This window comes from Muscardinus avellanarius, assembly GCF_963383645.1.
Source record: "Muscardinus avellanarius genome assembly, chromosome: 14".
Classification (NCBI taxonomy): Eukaryota; Metazoa; Chordata; class Mammalia; order Rodentia; family Gliridae; genus Muscardinus; species Muscardinus avellanarius.
The window spans coordinates 56,738,396-56,756,485 of record NC_137800.1 but is presented as its reverse complement, the minus strand read 5'-3'; the positions used below and the strand labels follow the sequence as shown (position 1 = coordinate 56,756,485).

The 18,090-nt window shown below is 39.9% G+C and overlaps 1 protein-coding gene across 1 annotated transcript in view; it reads left to right on the top strand.

Moving 5' to 3' along the window:
* Positions 1–18,090, top strand: part of NSD3 (nuclear receptor binding SET domain protein 3) — a gene marked incomplete at both ends in the record, with an annotated part of 98,799 nt that overhangs the window by 64,960 nt on the left and 15,749 nt on the right. The window contains 2 exons of the mRNA XM_080709815.1: positions 4,349–4,495; positions 9,656–9,812. Of these exons, the coding sequence (XP_080565941.1) occupies positions 4,349–4,495; positions 9,656–9,812 (304 nt within the window). The remainder of the gene's footprint in view (positions 1–4,348; positions 4,496–9,655; positions 9,813–18,090) is intronic.

Genomic DNA, 18,090 nt, shown 5'->3' with positions numbered 1-18,090 from the left:
ACATTCTTAATCTAAAACAATATCACAGCCAGGCATGGTGATGCATGCTTGTAATCCCAGTATTCGGGAGGCTAAGACTGGAGGATCGCAGTTCGCGGACAGCTTCGGCTACTTAGTGAGACCCTTCACAACTTAGTGAGTCCGTTTCAAAATAAAGAATAAAAAATAGGGCAGGGATACGGACAGCCTCGGCTACTTAGTGAGGCCCTTTGCAACTTAGTGAGTCCGTTTCAAAATAAAGAATAAAAAATAGGGTAGGGGTGTAGCTCAAAGGTAGAATGCCCCTGGATTTCATTCCCAGACCTGCAAAAAAAAAACATTAAAAAATAAAACAATATCACTATATTGACCAATATTTTCTTCTGTTCTATTTCATTCAATAATTGGAAAATCTTTTAAACAGGTATTTTCAGTTTAAGAAAGAAAGAAAAAGGTTCACTTACATAGTCATCATTGTGTTAAATTTAACTTCTTCATTGACTAAAACTTTGAGAATAATGTAAATGAGGAGTCATGTTTTAACAAAAGAATCTATTTACATCATAATAATTTTGAAAATATTCTGAAAGATTAAATTTATTTATTTATTTATTTATTTATTTATTTATTTATTTATTTCATATGTGTGGTACTAGGGATTGAATCCAGAGGCATTCTACCTACAACTACACCCTCCACCTGATTTTTATTTCTTATTTGGAAACATGATCTCCCTAGGTTTCTGAGAGCCTCACTAAGTTGCTGGGGCTGGTTTCAAACCTGTGCTCCTCCTGTCTCAACCTCCCAAATACTGGGATTATAGGCATGCGCCACCAAACCCAGGTAGAATGATTTTTTGTTTTGTTTTGTTTTGCAGTACTGAGAATGGAACCCAGGGGTTGTTCTACCTCCAAGCTAAATTCCAGCCCTATTTTATTCTTTTTATTTTGAAACAGAGTCTCACTAAGTTGCGGTAGGACCTCACACGTTGCTGAGGCTGGCTGCAAACCCGTGATCCTCCTGTCTTAGCTTCTCAAATACTGAGATTATAAATGTGCGCCACCACACCCAGCTTAGAAAACTTATTTTGCCTGTTTATTTCCTCGTATAGAATTTTTCCCTCCTCAGAAAGAATTCTTTTGTTCTTGGTTATTGGGTGTTTTTAAATCATCAAGTTAGTCTTAAGGACCAAAATGCCAGAAATGTGTTTAGAAGTTACCAGATTTAGAGAAATATTCACACGCACACACACACGCACACACATATGCATGCATACCATCCTGGGTTGCCATAAGAGAAACGGAGACATTTTTTAGAGTAGTTATATATGCTTTACAGACTTTTCCTTTTTTCTCTCTCTGTGTGTGTGTGTGTGTGTGTGTGTGTGTGTGTGTGTGTGTGTGTGTGTTACTAGGGATTGAACAGGGGGCATTTCTTCCTCTGAACTATACCCCCGGCCCTATTTTATTTATTTTTTTATTTTGAAACAGGGTCTCACTAGGTTACAGAGGGCCTCACAAGATTGCTGAGTGTGGCTACAAACTTCTCATCCTTCTGTCTCAGCCTCCCAAGTACTAGGATTAAAACATGTGCCACACACCTGGCTTCTTTATTATTATTATTATTATTATTATTATTATTATTATTATTATTTTATCTACCCAGAGAGTGACATAAAATAAAGGTTTTTTTGTTTTGTTTTGTTTTGAGGGTATGGGGATGGAACCCAGGGGCATTCAACCTCTGAGCTACACCCCCTCCCCTATTTTTTATTCTTTATTTTGAAACAGGGTCTCACTACGTTGCAGAGGACCTCACTAAGTAGCTGAGGCTGTTAGCAAAATGCAATCCTCCAGTCTCAGCCTCCCGAATGCTGGGATTACAAGTGTGCGCCACCACACCCAGCTAAAATAAAAGATTTCAATGGTCTAAACCTTTCTTTGTAGTGGTAATTTTAAATGGAGCCAGTAGGCTAGGATTTTCTTTTCCTTTTAAAGTAATGATAGCAAATTATTTTGCATCTATAAATCAATCTACCAGATACTGTGAGCTAGGTAATTACATTCCTGTAATCCTAGTACTTGGGAGGCTAAAACAGGAGGATTGCAGGTTGGAGGCCAGCCTCAGCAAATTAGTGACAGCAACTTAGCAAGACCCTCAGCAACCCAGTGAGACCCTGTTTCAAAATTAAAAGTGCTGCCAAACATGGTGGCGCAAGCCTGTAATACCAGTACTTGGCAGGCTGAGACAGGAGGATTGCAGATTTGAGGCCAGCCTCAACAACTTAGTGAGACCCTGTTTCAAAATAAAATGAGGGTGTAGCTCGGAAGTAGAAGCCCCTAGCCAGGCATAGTGACCCACACTTGTAATCCCGGCATTTGGGAGGCTAAGACTGGAGGATCGCGGTTCTTGGACAGCCTCAGCTATTTAGTGAGGCCCTCTGCAACTCAGTGAGACCCTGTTTCAAAATAAAAATACAAAACAGGGCTGGGGGTGTATCCCAGAGGTCGAATGCTCCTGGGATTCGTCCCTAGACAACCCCGCGCGCGCGCACACACACACACAAGTAGAAGCTCCTAGATTCAGCCCCCAATACCAAAAAGAAAGAAGAAAAGAGAATAATTTCCACATTGCCAGAATTATCCTAATAAGTTTTTTCCGTTTTATATGGATGAAAACACTGAAGCTGGATGGAGTCCTGACCTCAGGTGACATGGTGTGAAGTGGACGGCCCGGCATTTGTACCTGGTCTTTCTTATTTATGCACACTACACCCCTTCCTTTATGGAATCTATGAAATTGACTTCAGCTTGACCAACTTTTCTTAGAAGACTCTTGTGATACTGTTAATTTCAAGTTTCATTCATCGGTCTGGTTCAGAGACATTTCTGGACTCTGTGTCACCGGAGGGCAGCCTGAGATGAAGATGACACCCACAGGAGAAGGGGATGGTAACCTTGGAAACACAGAGCTTCCTTCCCCTTGAAATGACCCTCAAATAAAGCTGATCATGACTTGTGTTTCGTGGTGTAAAGTCCTAGCTGGTTAGAAACTGACGAGCAGTCAGGATGGAGCCGCGTCCTCTCTCGGCCGCGGCTGGCTCAGGATGGCTTGCTCCCGCCAGCAGATTATGGCCCGGCTCAAGTTTGCCTCCACACAGGACAGCCATAGTGATAGGTCAAAAGAACTGTTTTCCATTGGTAATCACTTTATATTGTAGCAGGGAAATTTTTTAAATGTTTTGCATTACTTTAGTAGCATTCAGGAAATTATGGGTCCTTTAAAATTTGTACCATATCGATAGAGAAAAGTTTCATTACCTGGCAGAGAAATAGTTATGTGAGTATATCTTCTGACACAAATGGAAACAGGAGAGAGACAGTTATACCTTCAAGGCTTGAAGGTAGATCAGGTTCTGTGTTCTATAAATGATTCTTATTTCTGGCTAACTAAGTGACATGTCATTTTGTTTTCTGGGTCATGTACAAATTATTCTGAGTTTTAGGCCGGGCGTGGTGGCACACGCTTGCAATCCCCGCAACTTGGGAGGCTGAGACAGGAGGATCGCGCAGGTTCAAAGCCAGCCTCAGCTACTTAGTGAGGCTCTCAGCAACTTAGTGAGACCCTGTTTCCAAATAAAATATAAAATGGGTCTGGGAGTATAGCCTGGAGGTAGAAAGCCTCTGGGTTCCACCCCCAGTACCACACACACAAAAAGAAAATTATTCTGAGTTTTCCTCCATAGTGTAGAGATTTCTACGTAAGAATGAGGCATTGAGTAGCTCAAAACCCCTTCAAAGCCAGGTGTGGCGGCACATGCTTGTAATCCCAGTACTTGGGAGGCTGAGACAGAAGGATCCCAGGTTCAAGGCCAGCCTCAGCTACTTAGTGAGGTCCTCTACAACTTAGTGAGACCCTCTTTCAAAATAAAGAATAAAAAGAAAAAAAATTGGGCTGGGTATGTAGCTCAGAGGTAGACTGTCCCTTACTTCAATCCCCAGAAACACACACACACAAAGCTATTCACTGGGGTACACACCTGTAATCACAGTCTTTGAGAGGCTGAGACAGGAGGATCTCAGGTTCAAGGCCAGTCTAAACAACTCGGTGTGAACCTCAGCAACTTACTTAGACCCTGTTTTAAAAAACAAAACGAAAGGACTGGGAGTATGTACAGCTCAGAGGAAGAATGTTCCTGGATTCGATTCCCAGTATCTCCCCAAAGAGCCTTTCTGTCAGAACTTTTCCCCCATATTTCTCCTGCCCCAACTTTAAGGCATAGCTGCCTAGTAGGTATTGGTTCATTTTTTTCTCATGGAATCATGGGTAGTTTCATTGCAGCTCATCTCTTTCTGTTTGTTTCGTATAGGGCTGATAGTTCAGGACCATTCAGACCCCATGTTCAGTTCATATGCCTATAAGTCCCACTACCTACTGAATGAATCAAATCGTGCTGAGTTGATGAAATTACCTATGATTCCTTCTTCGTCAGCTTCCAAAAAGAAATGTGAGAAAGGTAATAATACAAATAGTTTATCTCTTGCTTTCATTTTTGCATTTCTTTTTTTTTTTTCTCTTTAAATGAGGGGGGAAACGTATGCCTGTCAAGCACTACCTGTTGCTTTTGGTAAATTCTGCCTCGGTGGTTGTGACTGTGTCTTTATATGGCTGTAAAATTACTAAAAAGGGCTTAAAATAATTCCATTATTACAAGATTTTACTTTTCCCTTGAAATTTTTATATATTCTGTACATATAGCTTATTAAAATAGAAAGACTGTGATTTTGTTAAACATAAATGAATATTTTAAGGGCTCTTTCTCTATTGCTTGATACAGAATTATCATTCCTGTTAGAATAGAAAAAATAGAATAGAATATTAATATAGTGTAATTTGTTATTGTCAACTAATAACAAGCTAGGTTATGAAGGGAAGGAAACCAGGATACAGATACCTTAAAGTTTAATTTTCAGATACATGCCATCATTTTGTTTCTTAAATGTTTTGCTAAGATATTGTGAAAAGTAGTTGCTCTTCCTTTAGGAGACATTCGTGGGAAGCTGGGGGTAGTAGAGTACCCTCAGTCCCGGATGTTGGAAGGCTGCCTAGCTGAACTGCAAGATTATTAATTTTTCTACTGGAAAAAATAATTTAAAATTATTCTTTTAAATAACTGATAGGGAGAACAGTCTTTGCACAGAGAGCCAAGAGCTAAGAATTAAATTAAATATATACTTATATTCTTCTGGTTAATTTCATCTATGTAAGAAAACTGTGTTTAGGATTTCATAGCCTACTGGTAATAAAGGGAAAACGTGATTGAGCAGTAGTGTGTCATTTAGGAAGTTTATAATCCTAGAGCAGTCAGTGAGCTTGGAAGGAGTAGGCCTTTTCCTATATACTTCATTATGCTCTGGTGACCAGCTTCAGAATAGAATTTGTGAAGAAAAACTCGTTCATACCTAATATCCCATGTATGTGTACTGCCTTTTTCTGAAATGGGCTTCTTTTCATTTTCTGTGCTGCTTATTTGATGTATTTTTGCTCTTTGTTACAACTGATGACTAAACGAAAGTGTAAATAAGCAAGGTAATTAGAATCCATTTGAAGTATTGCAAAGAGTATCAGCTTTTTTCCATTGAATTCAGATATTCACACTTTCTTGGTGATGCTGCTTGCTTCCAAAACAAAGATGGACATAGCTCTGATGCCATAGTGCAGTCAGATTGGTCTATGTAAAGCACTTTAGGAAGTGCTCTATTTTTCTGCTCATGCCTTTTTGAAGTTAGACTAATTGAGTGTGGTTTTGTTTTCAGCCTTCAGTTTTAACCAGGACACGGATTGAAATTATTTTCAGCCCTCTGCTTTGTTGAACCATGTCTTATTTTTCTTGCATCCTAAAGCACTTATCTTTTATAGCACCAAGGTGAATCATTTGTATTTTATTTTTTCTATCTCCGTATTTTACCGTCTTTCTTATGATGATCTTCACTGAGATTCTGGCTCTATTTCCTCTGAAATAAGACTTAAGATTTAGGACATTCTAGCCAGGCTTGGTGGCGCACGCTTGTAATCCCAGCATTTGGGAGGCTGAGACAGGCAGATCCAGCTTCGCGGCCAGCCTCAGCTACTTAGTGAGGCCTTTTGCAACTCAGTGAGACCCTGTTTCAAAATAAAGAATAAAAAGTAGGGCAAGGGTGTAGCTCAGAGGTAGAATGCCCCCGAGTTCCATCTCTAGTACTGAAAAAAAAAAAAAAATTTAGGACTACTACATGATGATAAAAATGACCTATCTGATTTTTATGTCACTGCTAATAATTACATCCTCTGTTTGCAAATACTATTCTCCCTATCAGTTATTCAAAAGAATAATTTTAAATTATCTTTTTCCAGTAGAAAAATTAATAATCTTGCTTTAAAGAAATTCATACTCAGGCTTAGAGCATTCCAACAGCTAATGTCTAAGCTAAAGAACTGAAGCAATTAATTTATACTGAGATCTATAGTCAAAGAAAAAGATCCTGATGGTTGAAGTAAAAGCTTTTAAGCAGAGGAAATATAGTAATTTAATTCATCGCTGTTGTATATGGGCTTCTTTTGTTGTTTTGTTTTAGTTTTTGTTTTGGTGATACTGGGGGTGGAAACCATGGGTTTTCCACCTCCAGGATATACTCCCAGATCTATTTTTTTATATTTTATTTGGAAACAGGGTCTCACTAAGTTGTTGAGAGCCTCACTAAGTAGCTGAGGCGGGCTTCGAACCTACGTGATCCTCTTTTCTCAGCCCCCAAGCACGGGGATTACAAGCGTGCGCCACCATGCCCATATATGGGTTTTTTGTTGGTTTGTTCTTGTGTTAATCAGAAGTTTGAAAATCTATAGGAAGACGAGATTTTCAGGAAAATTAATAGCAAACCCTCAAAAGGTTGGAGCATGCCATTTGATCGAGTTATAGAGACTGCTCTTAACCTTTTGCTTATGAGACTTTAAATCTTAATATACTTGTGGATTATATACATAATTTTTCAGTGAAAAGATTTTTTTTTCTGGCAGTAATGTCTCTGTTATATTTTTCAATGTAGCAGCCTTTTCCCTCACTTGTTGAAATACATATTAGAAATACCTAACGTAACCTCCCACCCCAAAACTTTTTTTTTTTTTTAACTTTTAGAAACATTATGGTGTGGGCATGGTGGTACACACCTGTAATCCCAGTACTTGGAAGGCTGAAACAGGAGAATCACAGGTTTGAGACCAGCCTTACCAGCTTAGCAAGGCTCTCAACTCAGTGAGGCCCTGTTTCAAAATAAAGAATAAAAAACAGGGCTGGGGGTGTAGCTCAGAGGTAGAATGCCTCTGGGTTCCATCCCAGCACCATTAAAAAAAAAATTATCATTTGCCACACCTATTTTAATACTGATCCAGAGATAATTTGGCGATTATTTTTGCACAACTGTGAATCACACATTTGTGCAAAATAAGGCTGCATGAGTGTCTTGATATTTGACTATAATTTTAACAATTTAGTGAGATTGAAAAGGGGATGGTTTCCATGCTGGGTGTGGTGGCGCACGCTTGTAATCCCCGCGCTTGGGAGGCGAATACAGGAGGATTGCACAGGTTCGAAGCCAGCGCGCTGGCTTAAGAGACCCTGTTTCCAAATTAAAAAATATATAAAATAGGTCTGGGAGTGTAGCCTGGAGGTAGAAGGGTTTCCAGGAACCTCAGTAGCACCAAAAAGAATGAATGAAAGAAAGAAAGAAAGAAAGAAAGAAAGAAAGAAAGAAAGAAAGAAAGAAAGGGGGGAAGGAAGGAAGGAAGGAAGGGGGATGGTTTTGATAGGCAGTTAGGAGGGATATCCTTGCATATGGCACTTCATTCTGTACTGTTACTTAGTTTTGTGCTGTAAAGCAGTGGTTTTCAATATTAAATCAAGAAGACTTACATAATAAGCCAGGTGTCACAATGCACACCTGTAATCCCAGAATTTGGGAGACTGAGACAGGAGGATCACAGACTTGAGGACAGCCTCGACAAGCAGTGAGACTCTCATCAACCTAATAAGACCCTGTTTGAAAATAAAAATAAAATAGGGCTGGGGGTATAGCTCAGAGGTAGAATGCTCCTGAATTTAATCTCCAGTACCACAAAAAAAAAAAAAAGCCTAAATTTTTGAACCATTGTAGGAAATCTAACAGAATCACACATTTAAGGCTCCATGAGTTTCTTGATATTTGACTATAATTTTAACAATTTAATGACATAACATTTTGTTATTGGGGTCAGAACTTTCATTGGCAGTTATATATTTCTTTGGTTAATAAAAACAGGCAAAATTGTTACTTTTAAATTGCAGTTTTTTTTTAGCCGGGTGTGGTGGCACACGCTTGTCATCTCAGTACATAGGAGGCTGAGACAGGAGGATTGCAGGTTAGTGGCCATCTTCAGATACTGAGTGAAATTCTCCACAACTTAGTGAGACCTTGTTTCAAAATAAAAGAATACAAAATAGGGCTGGGGGTGTAGCTCAGAGGTAGAATGGCCCTGGGTTTAATCCCTGTTCCTGCAACAAATAAAATTCAGATTTTTTTATACAATATGTGAAAGCATAGCATGTGAAGAAGGGAAAGGGAACTTTTGATGATAAAAAAAAAAGTTGCCAACCACTGCTGTATAGCTTGTTTAACCTTCTTTGTCTTCACTGAAAAGATAATGATCCTGTAATCAGCACCTGAGAATCTACTTTCTTTGTACTATGGGGGAAAAAAAGTTTTGATTAACCTTTTGGCTATTTCATTCTTGCTGTTTTTATTATAAAAGGATTTAGTTAACTGTAGCACTGGATTAAAGATGACTCTTGCTTACTTTCTTAGCTCTGAAGAAGAAAAGAAAATTTCTACTCATTTCTTTAAAAACTTCTCAAACCTACTCATTCTAAAGATTCATACATCTATCCTGTCATATGTAAAGGCTTTTAGCTGCTTGCTAAACTGATACCTCAATAGCCCATATTTTAGCAGAGTAAAGAATACAATAGGAGCCAGGCATAGTGGCACACACCTGTAATCCTATTACTTTGGAGGATGAGACAAGGATTGCAGGTTCATGGTTCATGAACAGCCTCAGTAACTTAGTGAGACTCCCAGCAACCTAGCGAGATCCTCTTTTTTTTTTTTTTTCTTTTGGTGGTACTGGGGTTCCTGGAAGCCCTTCCACCTCCTATTTTTTATATTTTTGTTTGGAAACAGGGTCTCTTAAGCCAGCACGGCTGGCTTTGAACCTGTGTGATCCTCCCATCTCTACCTCCCAAGCGTGCACCACTATACCCAGCTGAGATCCTCTTTTAAAACAAAAATTAAAAAGAAGGGTACGGGGTATGCTCAGAGGTATAATGCCCCTGGGTTCAACCCCCAGTACAAAAAAAAGAAAAAGAAAAAGAAAACAAAAAATTATAACACTATAGATACTACACAAAAACTCTAAGCTTCTAGCCCCTGAAGTCCTAAAATATAGCTAAATATTTTTATTGCTTCCTATTCTAATCCATCACTATAGATATCACTCAATCCCTTTGTTATTTTTCCCAAATTTGAATCAAATAATGCACTTAAAAGGCAGTGTCCTCCTTTCCCCTTGTCTCTTCCCCAGTTATTAAGGCTGTCTTGTCTGTTTCAAGGTGGAAGACTGCTGTGCTGTGAGTCCTGCCCCGCCTCCTTCCACCCCGAGTGCCTGAGCATAGAGATGCCTGAAGGCTGCTGGAGCTGCAACGATTGCAAAGCTGGCAAGAAACTGCACTACAAGCAGATTGTTTGGGTCAAATTGGGAAATTACAGGCAAGTTTTCTGAGAACAAAGTGGAAGCTTTCGATCACTTTTCAGACAAGGTTCAGGTTCATCATCTGGATACAGAGCAGCTAGGACACAGGCAAAGCCATACAGACCTCTCCTCCCTGGTAACAAAGAGGAAGGGACAGTACTTCAGTCTGGGCTGAAAAGCTTGGGTCCTTACTGGGCGTTTCTTTTTTCTTTTGGACCTGATTGGTGACTTTTTAGATTCTAAAAGTTATTTTATACTAACAGACTATGTACCACTAGATTTTTTGTGGTACTGGGGATGAAACTCATGGGCTTTTCTACCTCTGGGCTACACTCCTAGACCTATTTTATACTTTATTTGGAAACAGGGTCTCACTAAGTTGCTGAGAGCCTCACTAAGTAGCTGAGGCTGACTTCGAACCTGAGGGATCCTCTTGTCTCAGCCTCCCAAGTGCTGGGATTACAAACGTGCACCATCATGCCCAGCTTCTAGATTTTGGAATAAAGAGTTTTGTGTTGATAATAGAGCTAATGTTTTGTATCTTAATCAAGTTTATATTGATTTCTTACTTCTAATAAAGCTCAAGAGTTTATATCCTGGTCAAAATAGCTCTCTTCGCCCCTAAATCTGGCCCGTTATGTTCTCAGGCTTATTTTGTTTAAGACTTCTACCATTATACCATGTGTAGACTGGGTATGGTGGCACACACTTGTAATCCCAGCATTTGGGAGGCCAAGACAGGAGGATTGGGGATAGAGGAAAGCCTTAGCTACTACATAGTGAGGCCGTCTGCAACTCAGTGAGACCTTGTTTCAAAATAAAAAAATAGGACTAGGGGGTGTAGCTCAGAGATAAAATGCCCCTGGTTTCCATCCCCAGTACCACACACAAAAAAGTCTAAAAAGATAAAAAGAGAGTTTTTTTTTTAATAACTTAATGAAATATCCCAGCTGGGCATAGCAGTACACACCTGTAATCCCAATATGTGGGAGGCTGAGACAGGAGGATCACAGGTTCCGATGACAGTCTCAGCAACCTGGTAAGATTCTTTTTTCAACAAACAAAAAATAAAAAATCATGGAAGTGTAACTCAGAGGAAGTATGTCTCTGGATTCAATCCCCAATACCAGAGAGAGGGGAAAAAATTATTTCAGTGTGAGCCTTTAGTTCCTAAGGGAATGAAGTAAGAAGTGCATGCAATAGCTTTTATTATTATTATTGTGTGTGGGGGGGTACTGGGGATTGAATCAGAAGCATTCTACCTCTGAGCTACACCTCCAGCCCTATTTTATTTTTTTATTTTGAAACAGGGTCTCAGTAAGTTGTAGAAGGCCTCACTAAGTTGCTGGGGTTGGCTGTGAACCTGCGATACTCATATCTCAGCTTTCCATGGGATTATAGGTGTGTGCCACTGTACCAAGTGATTTGTACACGCACGCGCGTGTGTGTGTTTTATTGAGGATGGAAACCTGAGGCATTCTACTTCCAATTTATACCCACAGCCCTATTTTTCATTCTAGATTTTGAAACGGTCTCACTAAGCTGCAGAGGGCCTTACTAAGTAACTGAGGGTGGCTGTGAACCTGAGATCTTCCTGTGCTAGCCTCCCAAGTACTGGGATTACAAGCATGGGCCACCACACCAGCTAATTGCTATTATTTATTTATTTATTTTGCTGCAATAAGTTGTAAAGGGCCTCAAATCAAAAAGTGGCTGAGGCCGGGCGTGGTGGCGCACACTTGTAATCCCAGCATTCAGGAGGCTGAGACCGGAGGATCACAATTCACAGATAGCCTCAGCTACTTAGTGAGGCGTTTTGTAACTCAGTGAGACCCTGTTTCAAAATAAAGAATAAAAAATAGGGCTGGGGGTGTAGCTTGGAGGTAGAATGCCCCTGGGTTCTATTCCCAATACTTAAACAAACAAACAAACAAACAAACAAACAAAAAAGTAGCTGAGGCTGGCCATGAGCCTGCAGTCCTCCTGTTTTAGCCTCCCAAGTACTAGGATTAAAAGCATATACCACCATGCCCAGCTGTATTATTTTTTTATTTTTGTTTTGAATTGGGGATTGAACCCAGTGCATTCTACTTCCAAGCTACACCACAGCCTTATTTTTTTATTCTTTATTTTGAAACAGTGTCTCACTAAAATTTGGGCAAGGTCTCACTAAGTAACTCAGGCTGGCCACAAACCTGCAATCCTCCTGTCTCAGCCTCCCAAGTACTGGGACTACAAGTGTGTGTAACTACGCCTAGCTCAGCTGCTATTATTTTATGTTATTTATTTATTTATTTATGTGATACTGGGTTTGGAACCCAGAGGCATTCTACCTCCAAACTATATGCCCAGCCTTATTTTTTATTCTTTATTTTGAAACATGGTCTCATTGAGTTGCAAAGGGCCTTACTAAGTAGTAGCTGAGGCTGTTTGCAAACCTCAATCCTCCTATCTCAGCCTCACAAATGCTGAGACTACAAGCATGTGCCACAATGCCCAGCTGCTATTATTTTAATAAAACTTTCTTTTAAGGCTTTAACCAGACTTCACTAAACAGATATTAATATATTTTATTTATTGATATATTTCTAAACTGGACATTTTGAGGTATGTAGTTATTTTTCTAATATAAATACTATGCAGTATTAAGAGTTTTTATTTTATTTATTTATTCATTTTTTATGGTACTAGATATTGAACCCAAAACCCAGATGCATTTTACCTCTGAGCTACACCCTAGCCCTCTTTTTTTTTTTTTTCTTTTTCAGTTTAAAATATACTGCTTATAAGCCGGGTGTGGTGGCACACGTTTGTAATCCCTGCACTTGGGGGGCGGAGACAGGAGGATCACGCGGGTTTGAAGCCAGCCGCGCTGGTTTAAGAGACCCTGTTTCCAAAAAAGAAGAAAAAAAATAGGTCTGGGAGTGTAGCCCAGAGGTAGAAGGACTTCCAGGAACCCCAGTACCACCACACACAAAAAATAAAATATACTGCTTATAGCTGGATGTGGTGGCGCACTTTTGTAATCCCAGTACTTGGGAGGCTGAGACGGGAGGATTGCACAGTTTTGAAGCTAGTCTCAGCTACTTAGTAAGGTTTTCAGCAGTGTAGTGAGACCCTCTTTTTAAATAAAATATAAAAAAATAGGTCTGGGAGTGTAGCCCGGAGACAGAAAGCCCCTGGGTTCCATTCTCAGTACCACAAAATGAATGAATGAATGAATGAATGAATGAATGAATGAATGAATGAATGAATGAATGAATGAAAAATATACTGTTTGTTTACTTAAAAACTTCTCAATCCCTAGTTATGCCAAAAAATTGAAAAACTTTATTTTGACTATAATCAGGGACATTAATGTTATGAAGGACTCACTCTCTTCTTAAAAAAAAAAAAGCATGTAACAGTCTTCTCTTTTTTTCTTTCTTTTTTTTTTTTTTTTTTTTTGCGGGTCTGGGGATGGAACCCGGGGGCATTCGACCTCCGAGCTACACCCCCTCTCCTATTTTTCTTTATTTTGAAACCAGGTCTCTCTGAGTTGCAGAGGGCCTCACTAAGTAGCTGTCCACGCACCACGATCCTCTGGTCTCAGCCTCCCAAATGCTGGGATTATAAGCGTGCGCCACCACGCCCGGCTACGTAACAGTCTTCTAAATTCTAAAATTTTTTTTTGTGTGTGGTACTGGAGTTGGAACACAGGGGGCATTCTACCTCCGAGCTACACTCCCAGCCTTAATTTTCAAAATTTCTAATTTGTTAAAACAAAAGCATATGGCACATGCTTGTAATCCCGGTACTTGGGAGGCTGAGACAGGAAGATGGCAGATTCATGGCCAGCCTCAGCTACTTAGCGAGACCCTGGTTTTTTGTGGGTTTTTTTTTTTTTTTTGTGTGTGTGTGTGTGTGTGTGTGTGTGTGTGTGTGTGTGTGTGTGGTATTCAACCTCCGAGCTACAGCCCCTGCCCTATTTTTTTTTTTTTTTATTCTTTATTCTGAAACCAGGTCTCACTGAGTTTGCAGAGGGCCTCACTAAGTAGCTGAGGCTGTCCGCAAACTGTGATCCTCAGGTCTCAGCCTCCCAAATGCTGGGATTACAAGCGTGCACCACCACACCTGGCTTTCTTTTTTATTCTTTATTTTGAAACCGGGTCTCACTGAGTTGCAGATGGCCTTACTAAGTAGCTGAGGCTATCCGCGAACCACAATCCTCCAGTCTCAGCCTCCCGAATGCTGGGATTAGAAGCATGCGCCACCATGCCCGGCTGAGACCCTGTTTCAAAATAAAGAATAAAAAAGAGGGCTGGGAGCCAGGGGTGGTGGCGCACACTTGTAATTCCAGCATTTGGGAGGCTGAGACTGGAGCATCATGCTTCGTGAACAGCCTCAGCTACTCAGGCTCTTTACAATTTAGTGAGACCCTGTTTCAAAATAATAAAAAATAGGTCTGGGAGTATACCCCGGAGCTAGAAAAGCCCCTGGGTTCCAGGACCCCAGTACCAAAAAAAAAAAAAAAAGCCTATGTATTAATTTGAATACATAGGTAATTTTGTAGTATATGGCAAAAGAAGTCATTAACATTTTTTGTTGTTTTTTTATTTGGTACTGGGGATTGAACCCAGGAGCATTCTACCTTTGATCTCCAGCCCTTTTTATTGCTTTTTGTTTTGAATCAGGGTCTTGCTAGGTTGTTGGAGTCTCACTAGCTTGCTGGAGCTATGCTCAAACCTGCAGTTTTATCTCAGGTTCTCAGGTACTGAAACTAGAGATGTGCACCACCACACGTGGCTACCACTTTCATAACTTAAAAAAATATGCATATTTCTGTGGTGAGGAGGGGTCCACAGATTGACAAGTAGATAATGCATTCATGCATAAGAAACATCTGTCTAAAACAGGTGCCAGGCGTGGTGGTGCATGCTTGCAATCCCAGCATTCGGGAGGCGGAGACAGGAGGATTGCGGTTCGCGGACAGCCTCAGCTACTTAGTGAGACCCTATTTCAAAATAAAGAATAAAAATAAGGTAGGGGGTGTGGCTCAGAGGTCAAATGCCCCTGGGTTCCATCCCCAAACCCACAAAAAAATAAAATATAAAATAAAATAAAACAGGTGTGGTGGTGTACACTTCTCATCTCAGTGCTGTACTTGGAAGGCTTAGACAAGAGGATTGCAGGTTCGTGGCCAGCCTCAGCTACTTAGTGAGGCCCTCTGAAACTTAGACCCTTTTTAAAAAAAAAAAAAAAAGGCTGGGGGTGTAGCTCAGAGGAGAATGTCCTTGGGTCCAATCCCCAGTACTGCATAAGTAAAATAAATAAATAAAGGACAGTATGAGAAGACTTTAGATCTTTCAGTAAATTTCTGAGTATTGGTTAAAATTATAAATACGGAAATATCTTCTGACTTAATTTAACTTTAATATTTATGTTCTAAGGAAGCCCAAAGCGGTGAGTGCTCTGGCTTAGGCAAAGCACAGTGAAGCTTTGTGTCTAGGTTGATTCTTGTATGATTTGGAAGGATTTCCATCCCGGGCCTGATTCTTAATGTATTTCTTTCTAGTCAGCCCAGTGGGGCCACATAAAATTGTTTATATTCAATAAGCATTAACTCTGATGTGTTTCTGTGTTTCAAAAGAAAGTGTGCCTCTTCTAACTGAACCTAGTGAACACAGCAATCATGTACATATTTAATTATCCTAGAGTGCTTTAGAAATAAGTAGAGTGGCCAGGTGTGGTGGCTCATGCCTATAATCCCAGTACTTGGGAGGCTGAGACAGGAAGATTACAGGTATGCAACCAGCCTCAGCAACTTAGGTGCTTCACAATTTAATGAGACCCTGTTTCATAATAAAAAATAAAATAGTGCAGCCAGGTGTGGTGGCACACGCTTGTAATCCCTGTGCTTGGGAGGCGGAGACAGGAGGATCACTCAGATTCGAAGCCAGCCTTGCTGGCTTAAGAGACCCTGTTTCCAAATAAAAATATTAAAAAAAAAAAAAAAATAGGTCTGGTAACCCGGAGGTAGAAGGGTTTCCCGGGACCCCAGTACCACACACACACACACACACACACACACACACACACACACACACACAATAAAAATAATAATAATAAATAGTAAATAAAAATAGTAGTAAATAAAAATAAATAAAATAGTGCTCAGAGGTAGAAAGCCCCTGGGTTCAGTCCCCAGTATTACTGTTAAAAAAAAAAAAGTGGAGTGACTATTGTCAAGCATGCTTTGAGAGTAAACCAAATTCTGACACATAATAGTGATCATTAACAGTTTGAGCTGGGCCTGGTGGCACATGGTTGTAATCCCAGCATTCGGGAGGCTGAGGCTGGAGGATCATGGTTCATGAACAGCCTCAGCTACTTAGGCCCTTTGCAACTCAGTGAGACCCTGTTTCAAAATAAAGAATAAAAAATAGGGCAGGGAGTATAGCTCGGAGGTCAAATTTCCCTGGGTTTCATCCCCAGACCTGCAAAAAAAAAAAAAAAAAAAAAAAAAATTGAGTGTGGATTCTTGCCCATGTTTTCAGTTCTTAGATGGACAACAGAGTACTTTTCAGATGATGCTTATTCAAGCTCTTCAGCATGAATCTAGGACCGCAACATGTACTCCTTTATCTTCTAAATATAATGATTTTTAAATAAATGCCTTTTTAAAGCATATATGAGAGACTGAAAACACGTAATGTCATGTATGTGTATTATTTATTTTGATGATCTATGTACTGCAAAAGGCCAAGTCCTGAGATTGGCCACTTTTCCGAACCTTCACCTTCTTCACTTTTTGGTTCCAGACTTTTCTAGTTGCTGGAAACTCAAATGTTCCTTACAGGTGTCTTCATTTAGTGATTGCTTGGATTGGTCTTCAGTGATCATAGCATGGAACCGCTATATTTTCAGTCTTCCCCAATCCATGTTTATTATGATCTAAGATGAATTTGATTCTGAAATACCAGCTGATAGAAAACCTAGTATATTTGACCAACCACTATTTTCCTTGGTTAATTAGAGATTCAGAAAATGCTGATTTGCATGAGAGTAGCCATTCTTTTCTTTGTGTGTGTGGTACTGAGGATCAAACCCAGGGGCACTCTTCCTCTGAGCTACATCCCCACCCCTATTTTTTATTTATTATTTATTATTTTGTGTGTAGTGCTGAGGATTAAACCCAGGGAAATTCTACTTCCAAGCTACACCTCCAACCCTATTTTTTATTCTTTATTTTGAAACAGGGTCTCACTAAGTTGCAGAGGCCTCACTAGTAGCTGAGGCTAGCTGCGAATCCGGATCCTCCTGTCTCAGCCTCCCAGGTACTGGGATTACAAGCGCGACATCACGTCCTGTTTATTTCTTATTTTTTATTTTTATTTATTTATTTTTTTTTTTGCAGGTCTGTCTGGGGATGGAACCCAGGGCCATTCATCTCCGAACTACACCCCCTGGCCTATTTTTTATTTTTATTATTATTATTCTTTACTTTGAAATGAGGTCTCACTAAGTTGTGAGGTGTCTCACTTAGTAGCTGAGGCTGTCCACGAACTGCGATCCTCCCGTCTCAGCTTCCCAAATGCTGGAATTATAAGCATGCACCACCACGCCCAGCTCTGTGTGTGTGTGTGTGTGTGTGTGTGTGTGTGTGTGTGTGTGGTATTGGGGATGGAACCCAGGGGCTTTCTACATCCAGGCTACACTCCTAGACCTATTTTATATTTTATTTGGAAACATGGTCTCACTAAGCTGCTAAGAGTCTTACTAGGTAGCTGAGGCTGGCTTCAAACCTCCATGATCCTCCTGTCTCAGCCTCCCAAGTACTGGGATTACAAGCGTGCGCCACCACGCCTGGCCAAATAATTTTTAACGAAAGAAACTTGATCAGGTGTTCAGGGCCTATTTTGTTTAGTCCATATTTACTATTTTTTAATTCATTTATATATATGCAATATATATGTGTGTGTTATACACTATATTATATATATATATATATATATATATATATATATATATATATGTGTGTGTGTTGTGTGTGTGTGTGTGTGTGTGTGTGTCGTACCAGGGATTGGATTAAGGGACATTCTACCTCCAAGTTATATCCCCAAACCTATTTTTATTCTTTTTTCTTTTTTTTTTTTTTTTTTTTTTTTTTTTTTTTTTTTTTTTTTTTTGGTGGCACTGGGGATTGAACCCAGTGGCATTGTAGCTCTGAGCTACACCCCCAGCCCTATATTTTTATTCTTTATTTTAAAACAGGGTCTCACCAAGTTGCAGAGAACCTCAGTAAGTGGCTGAGGC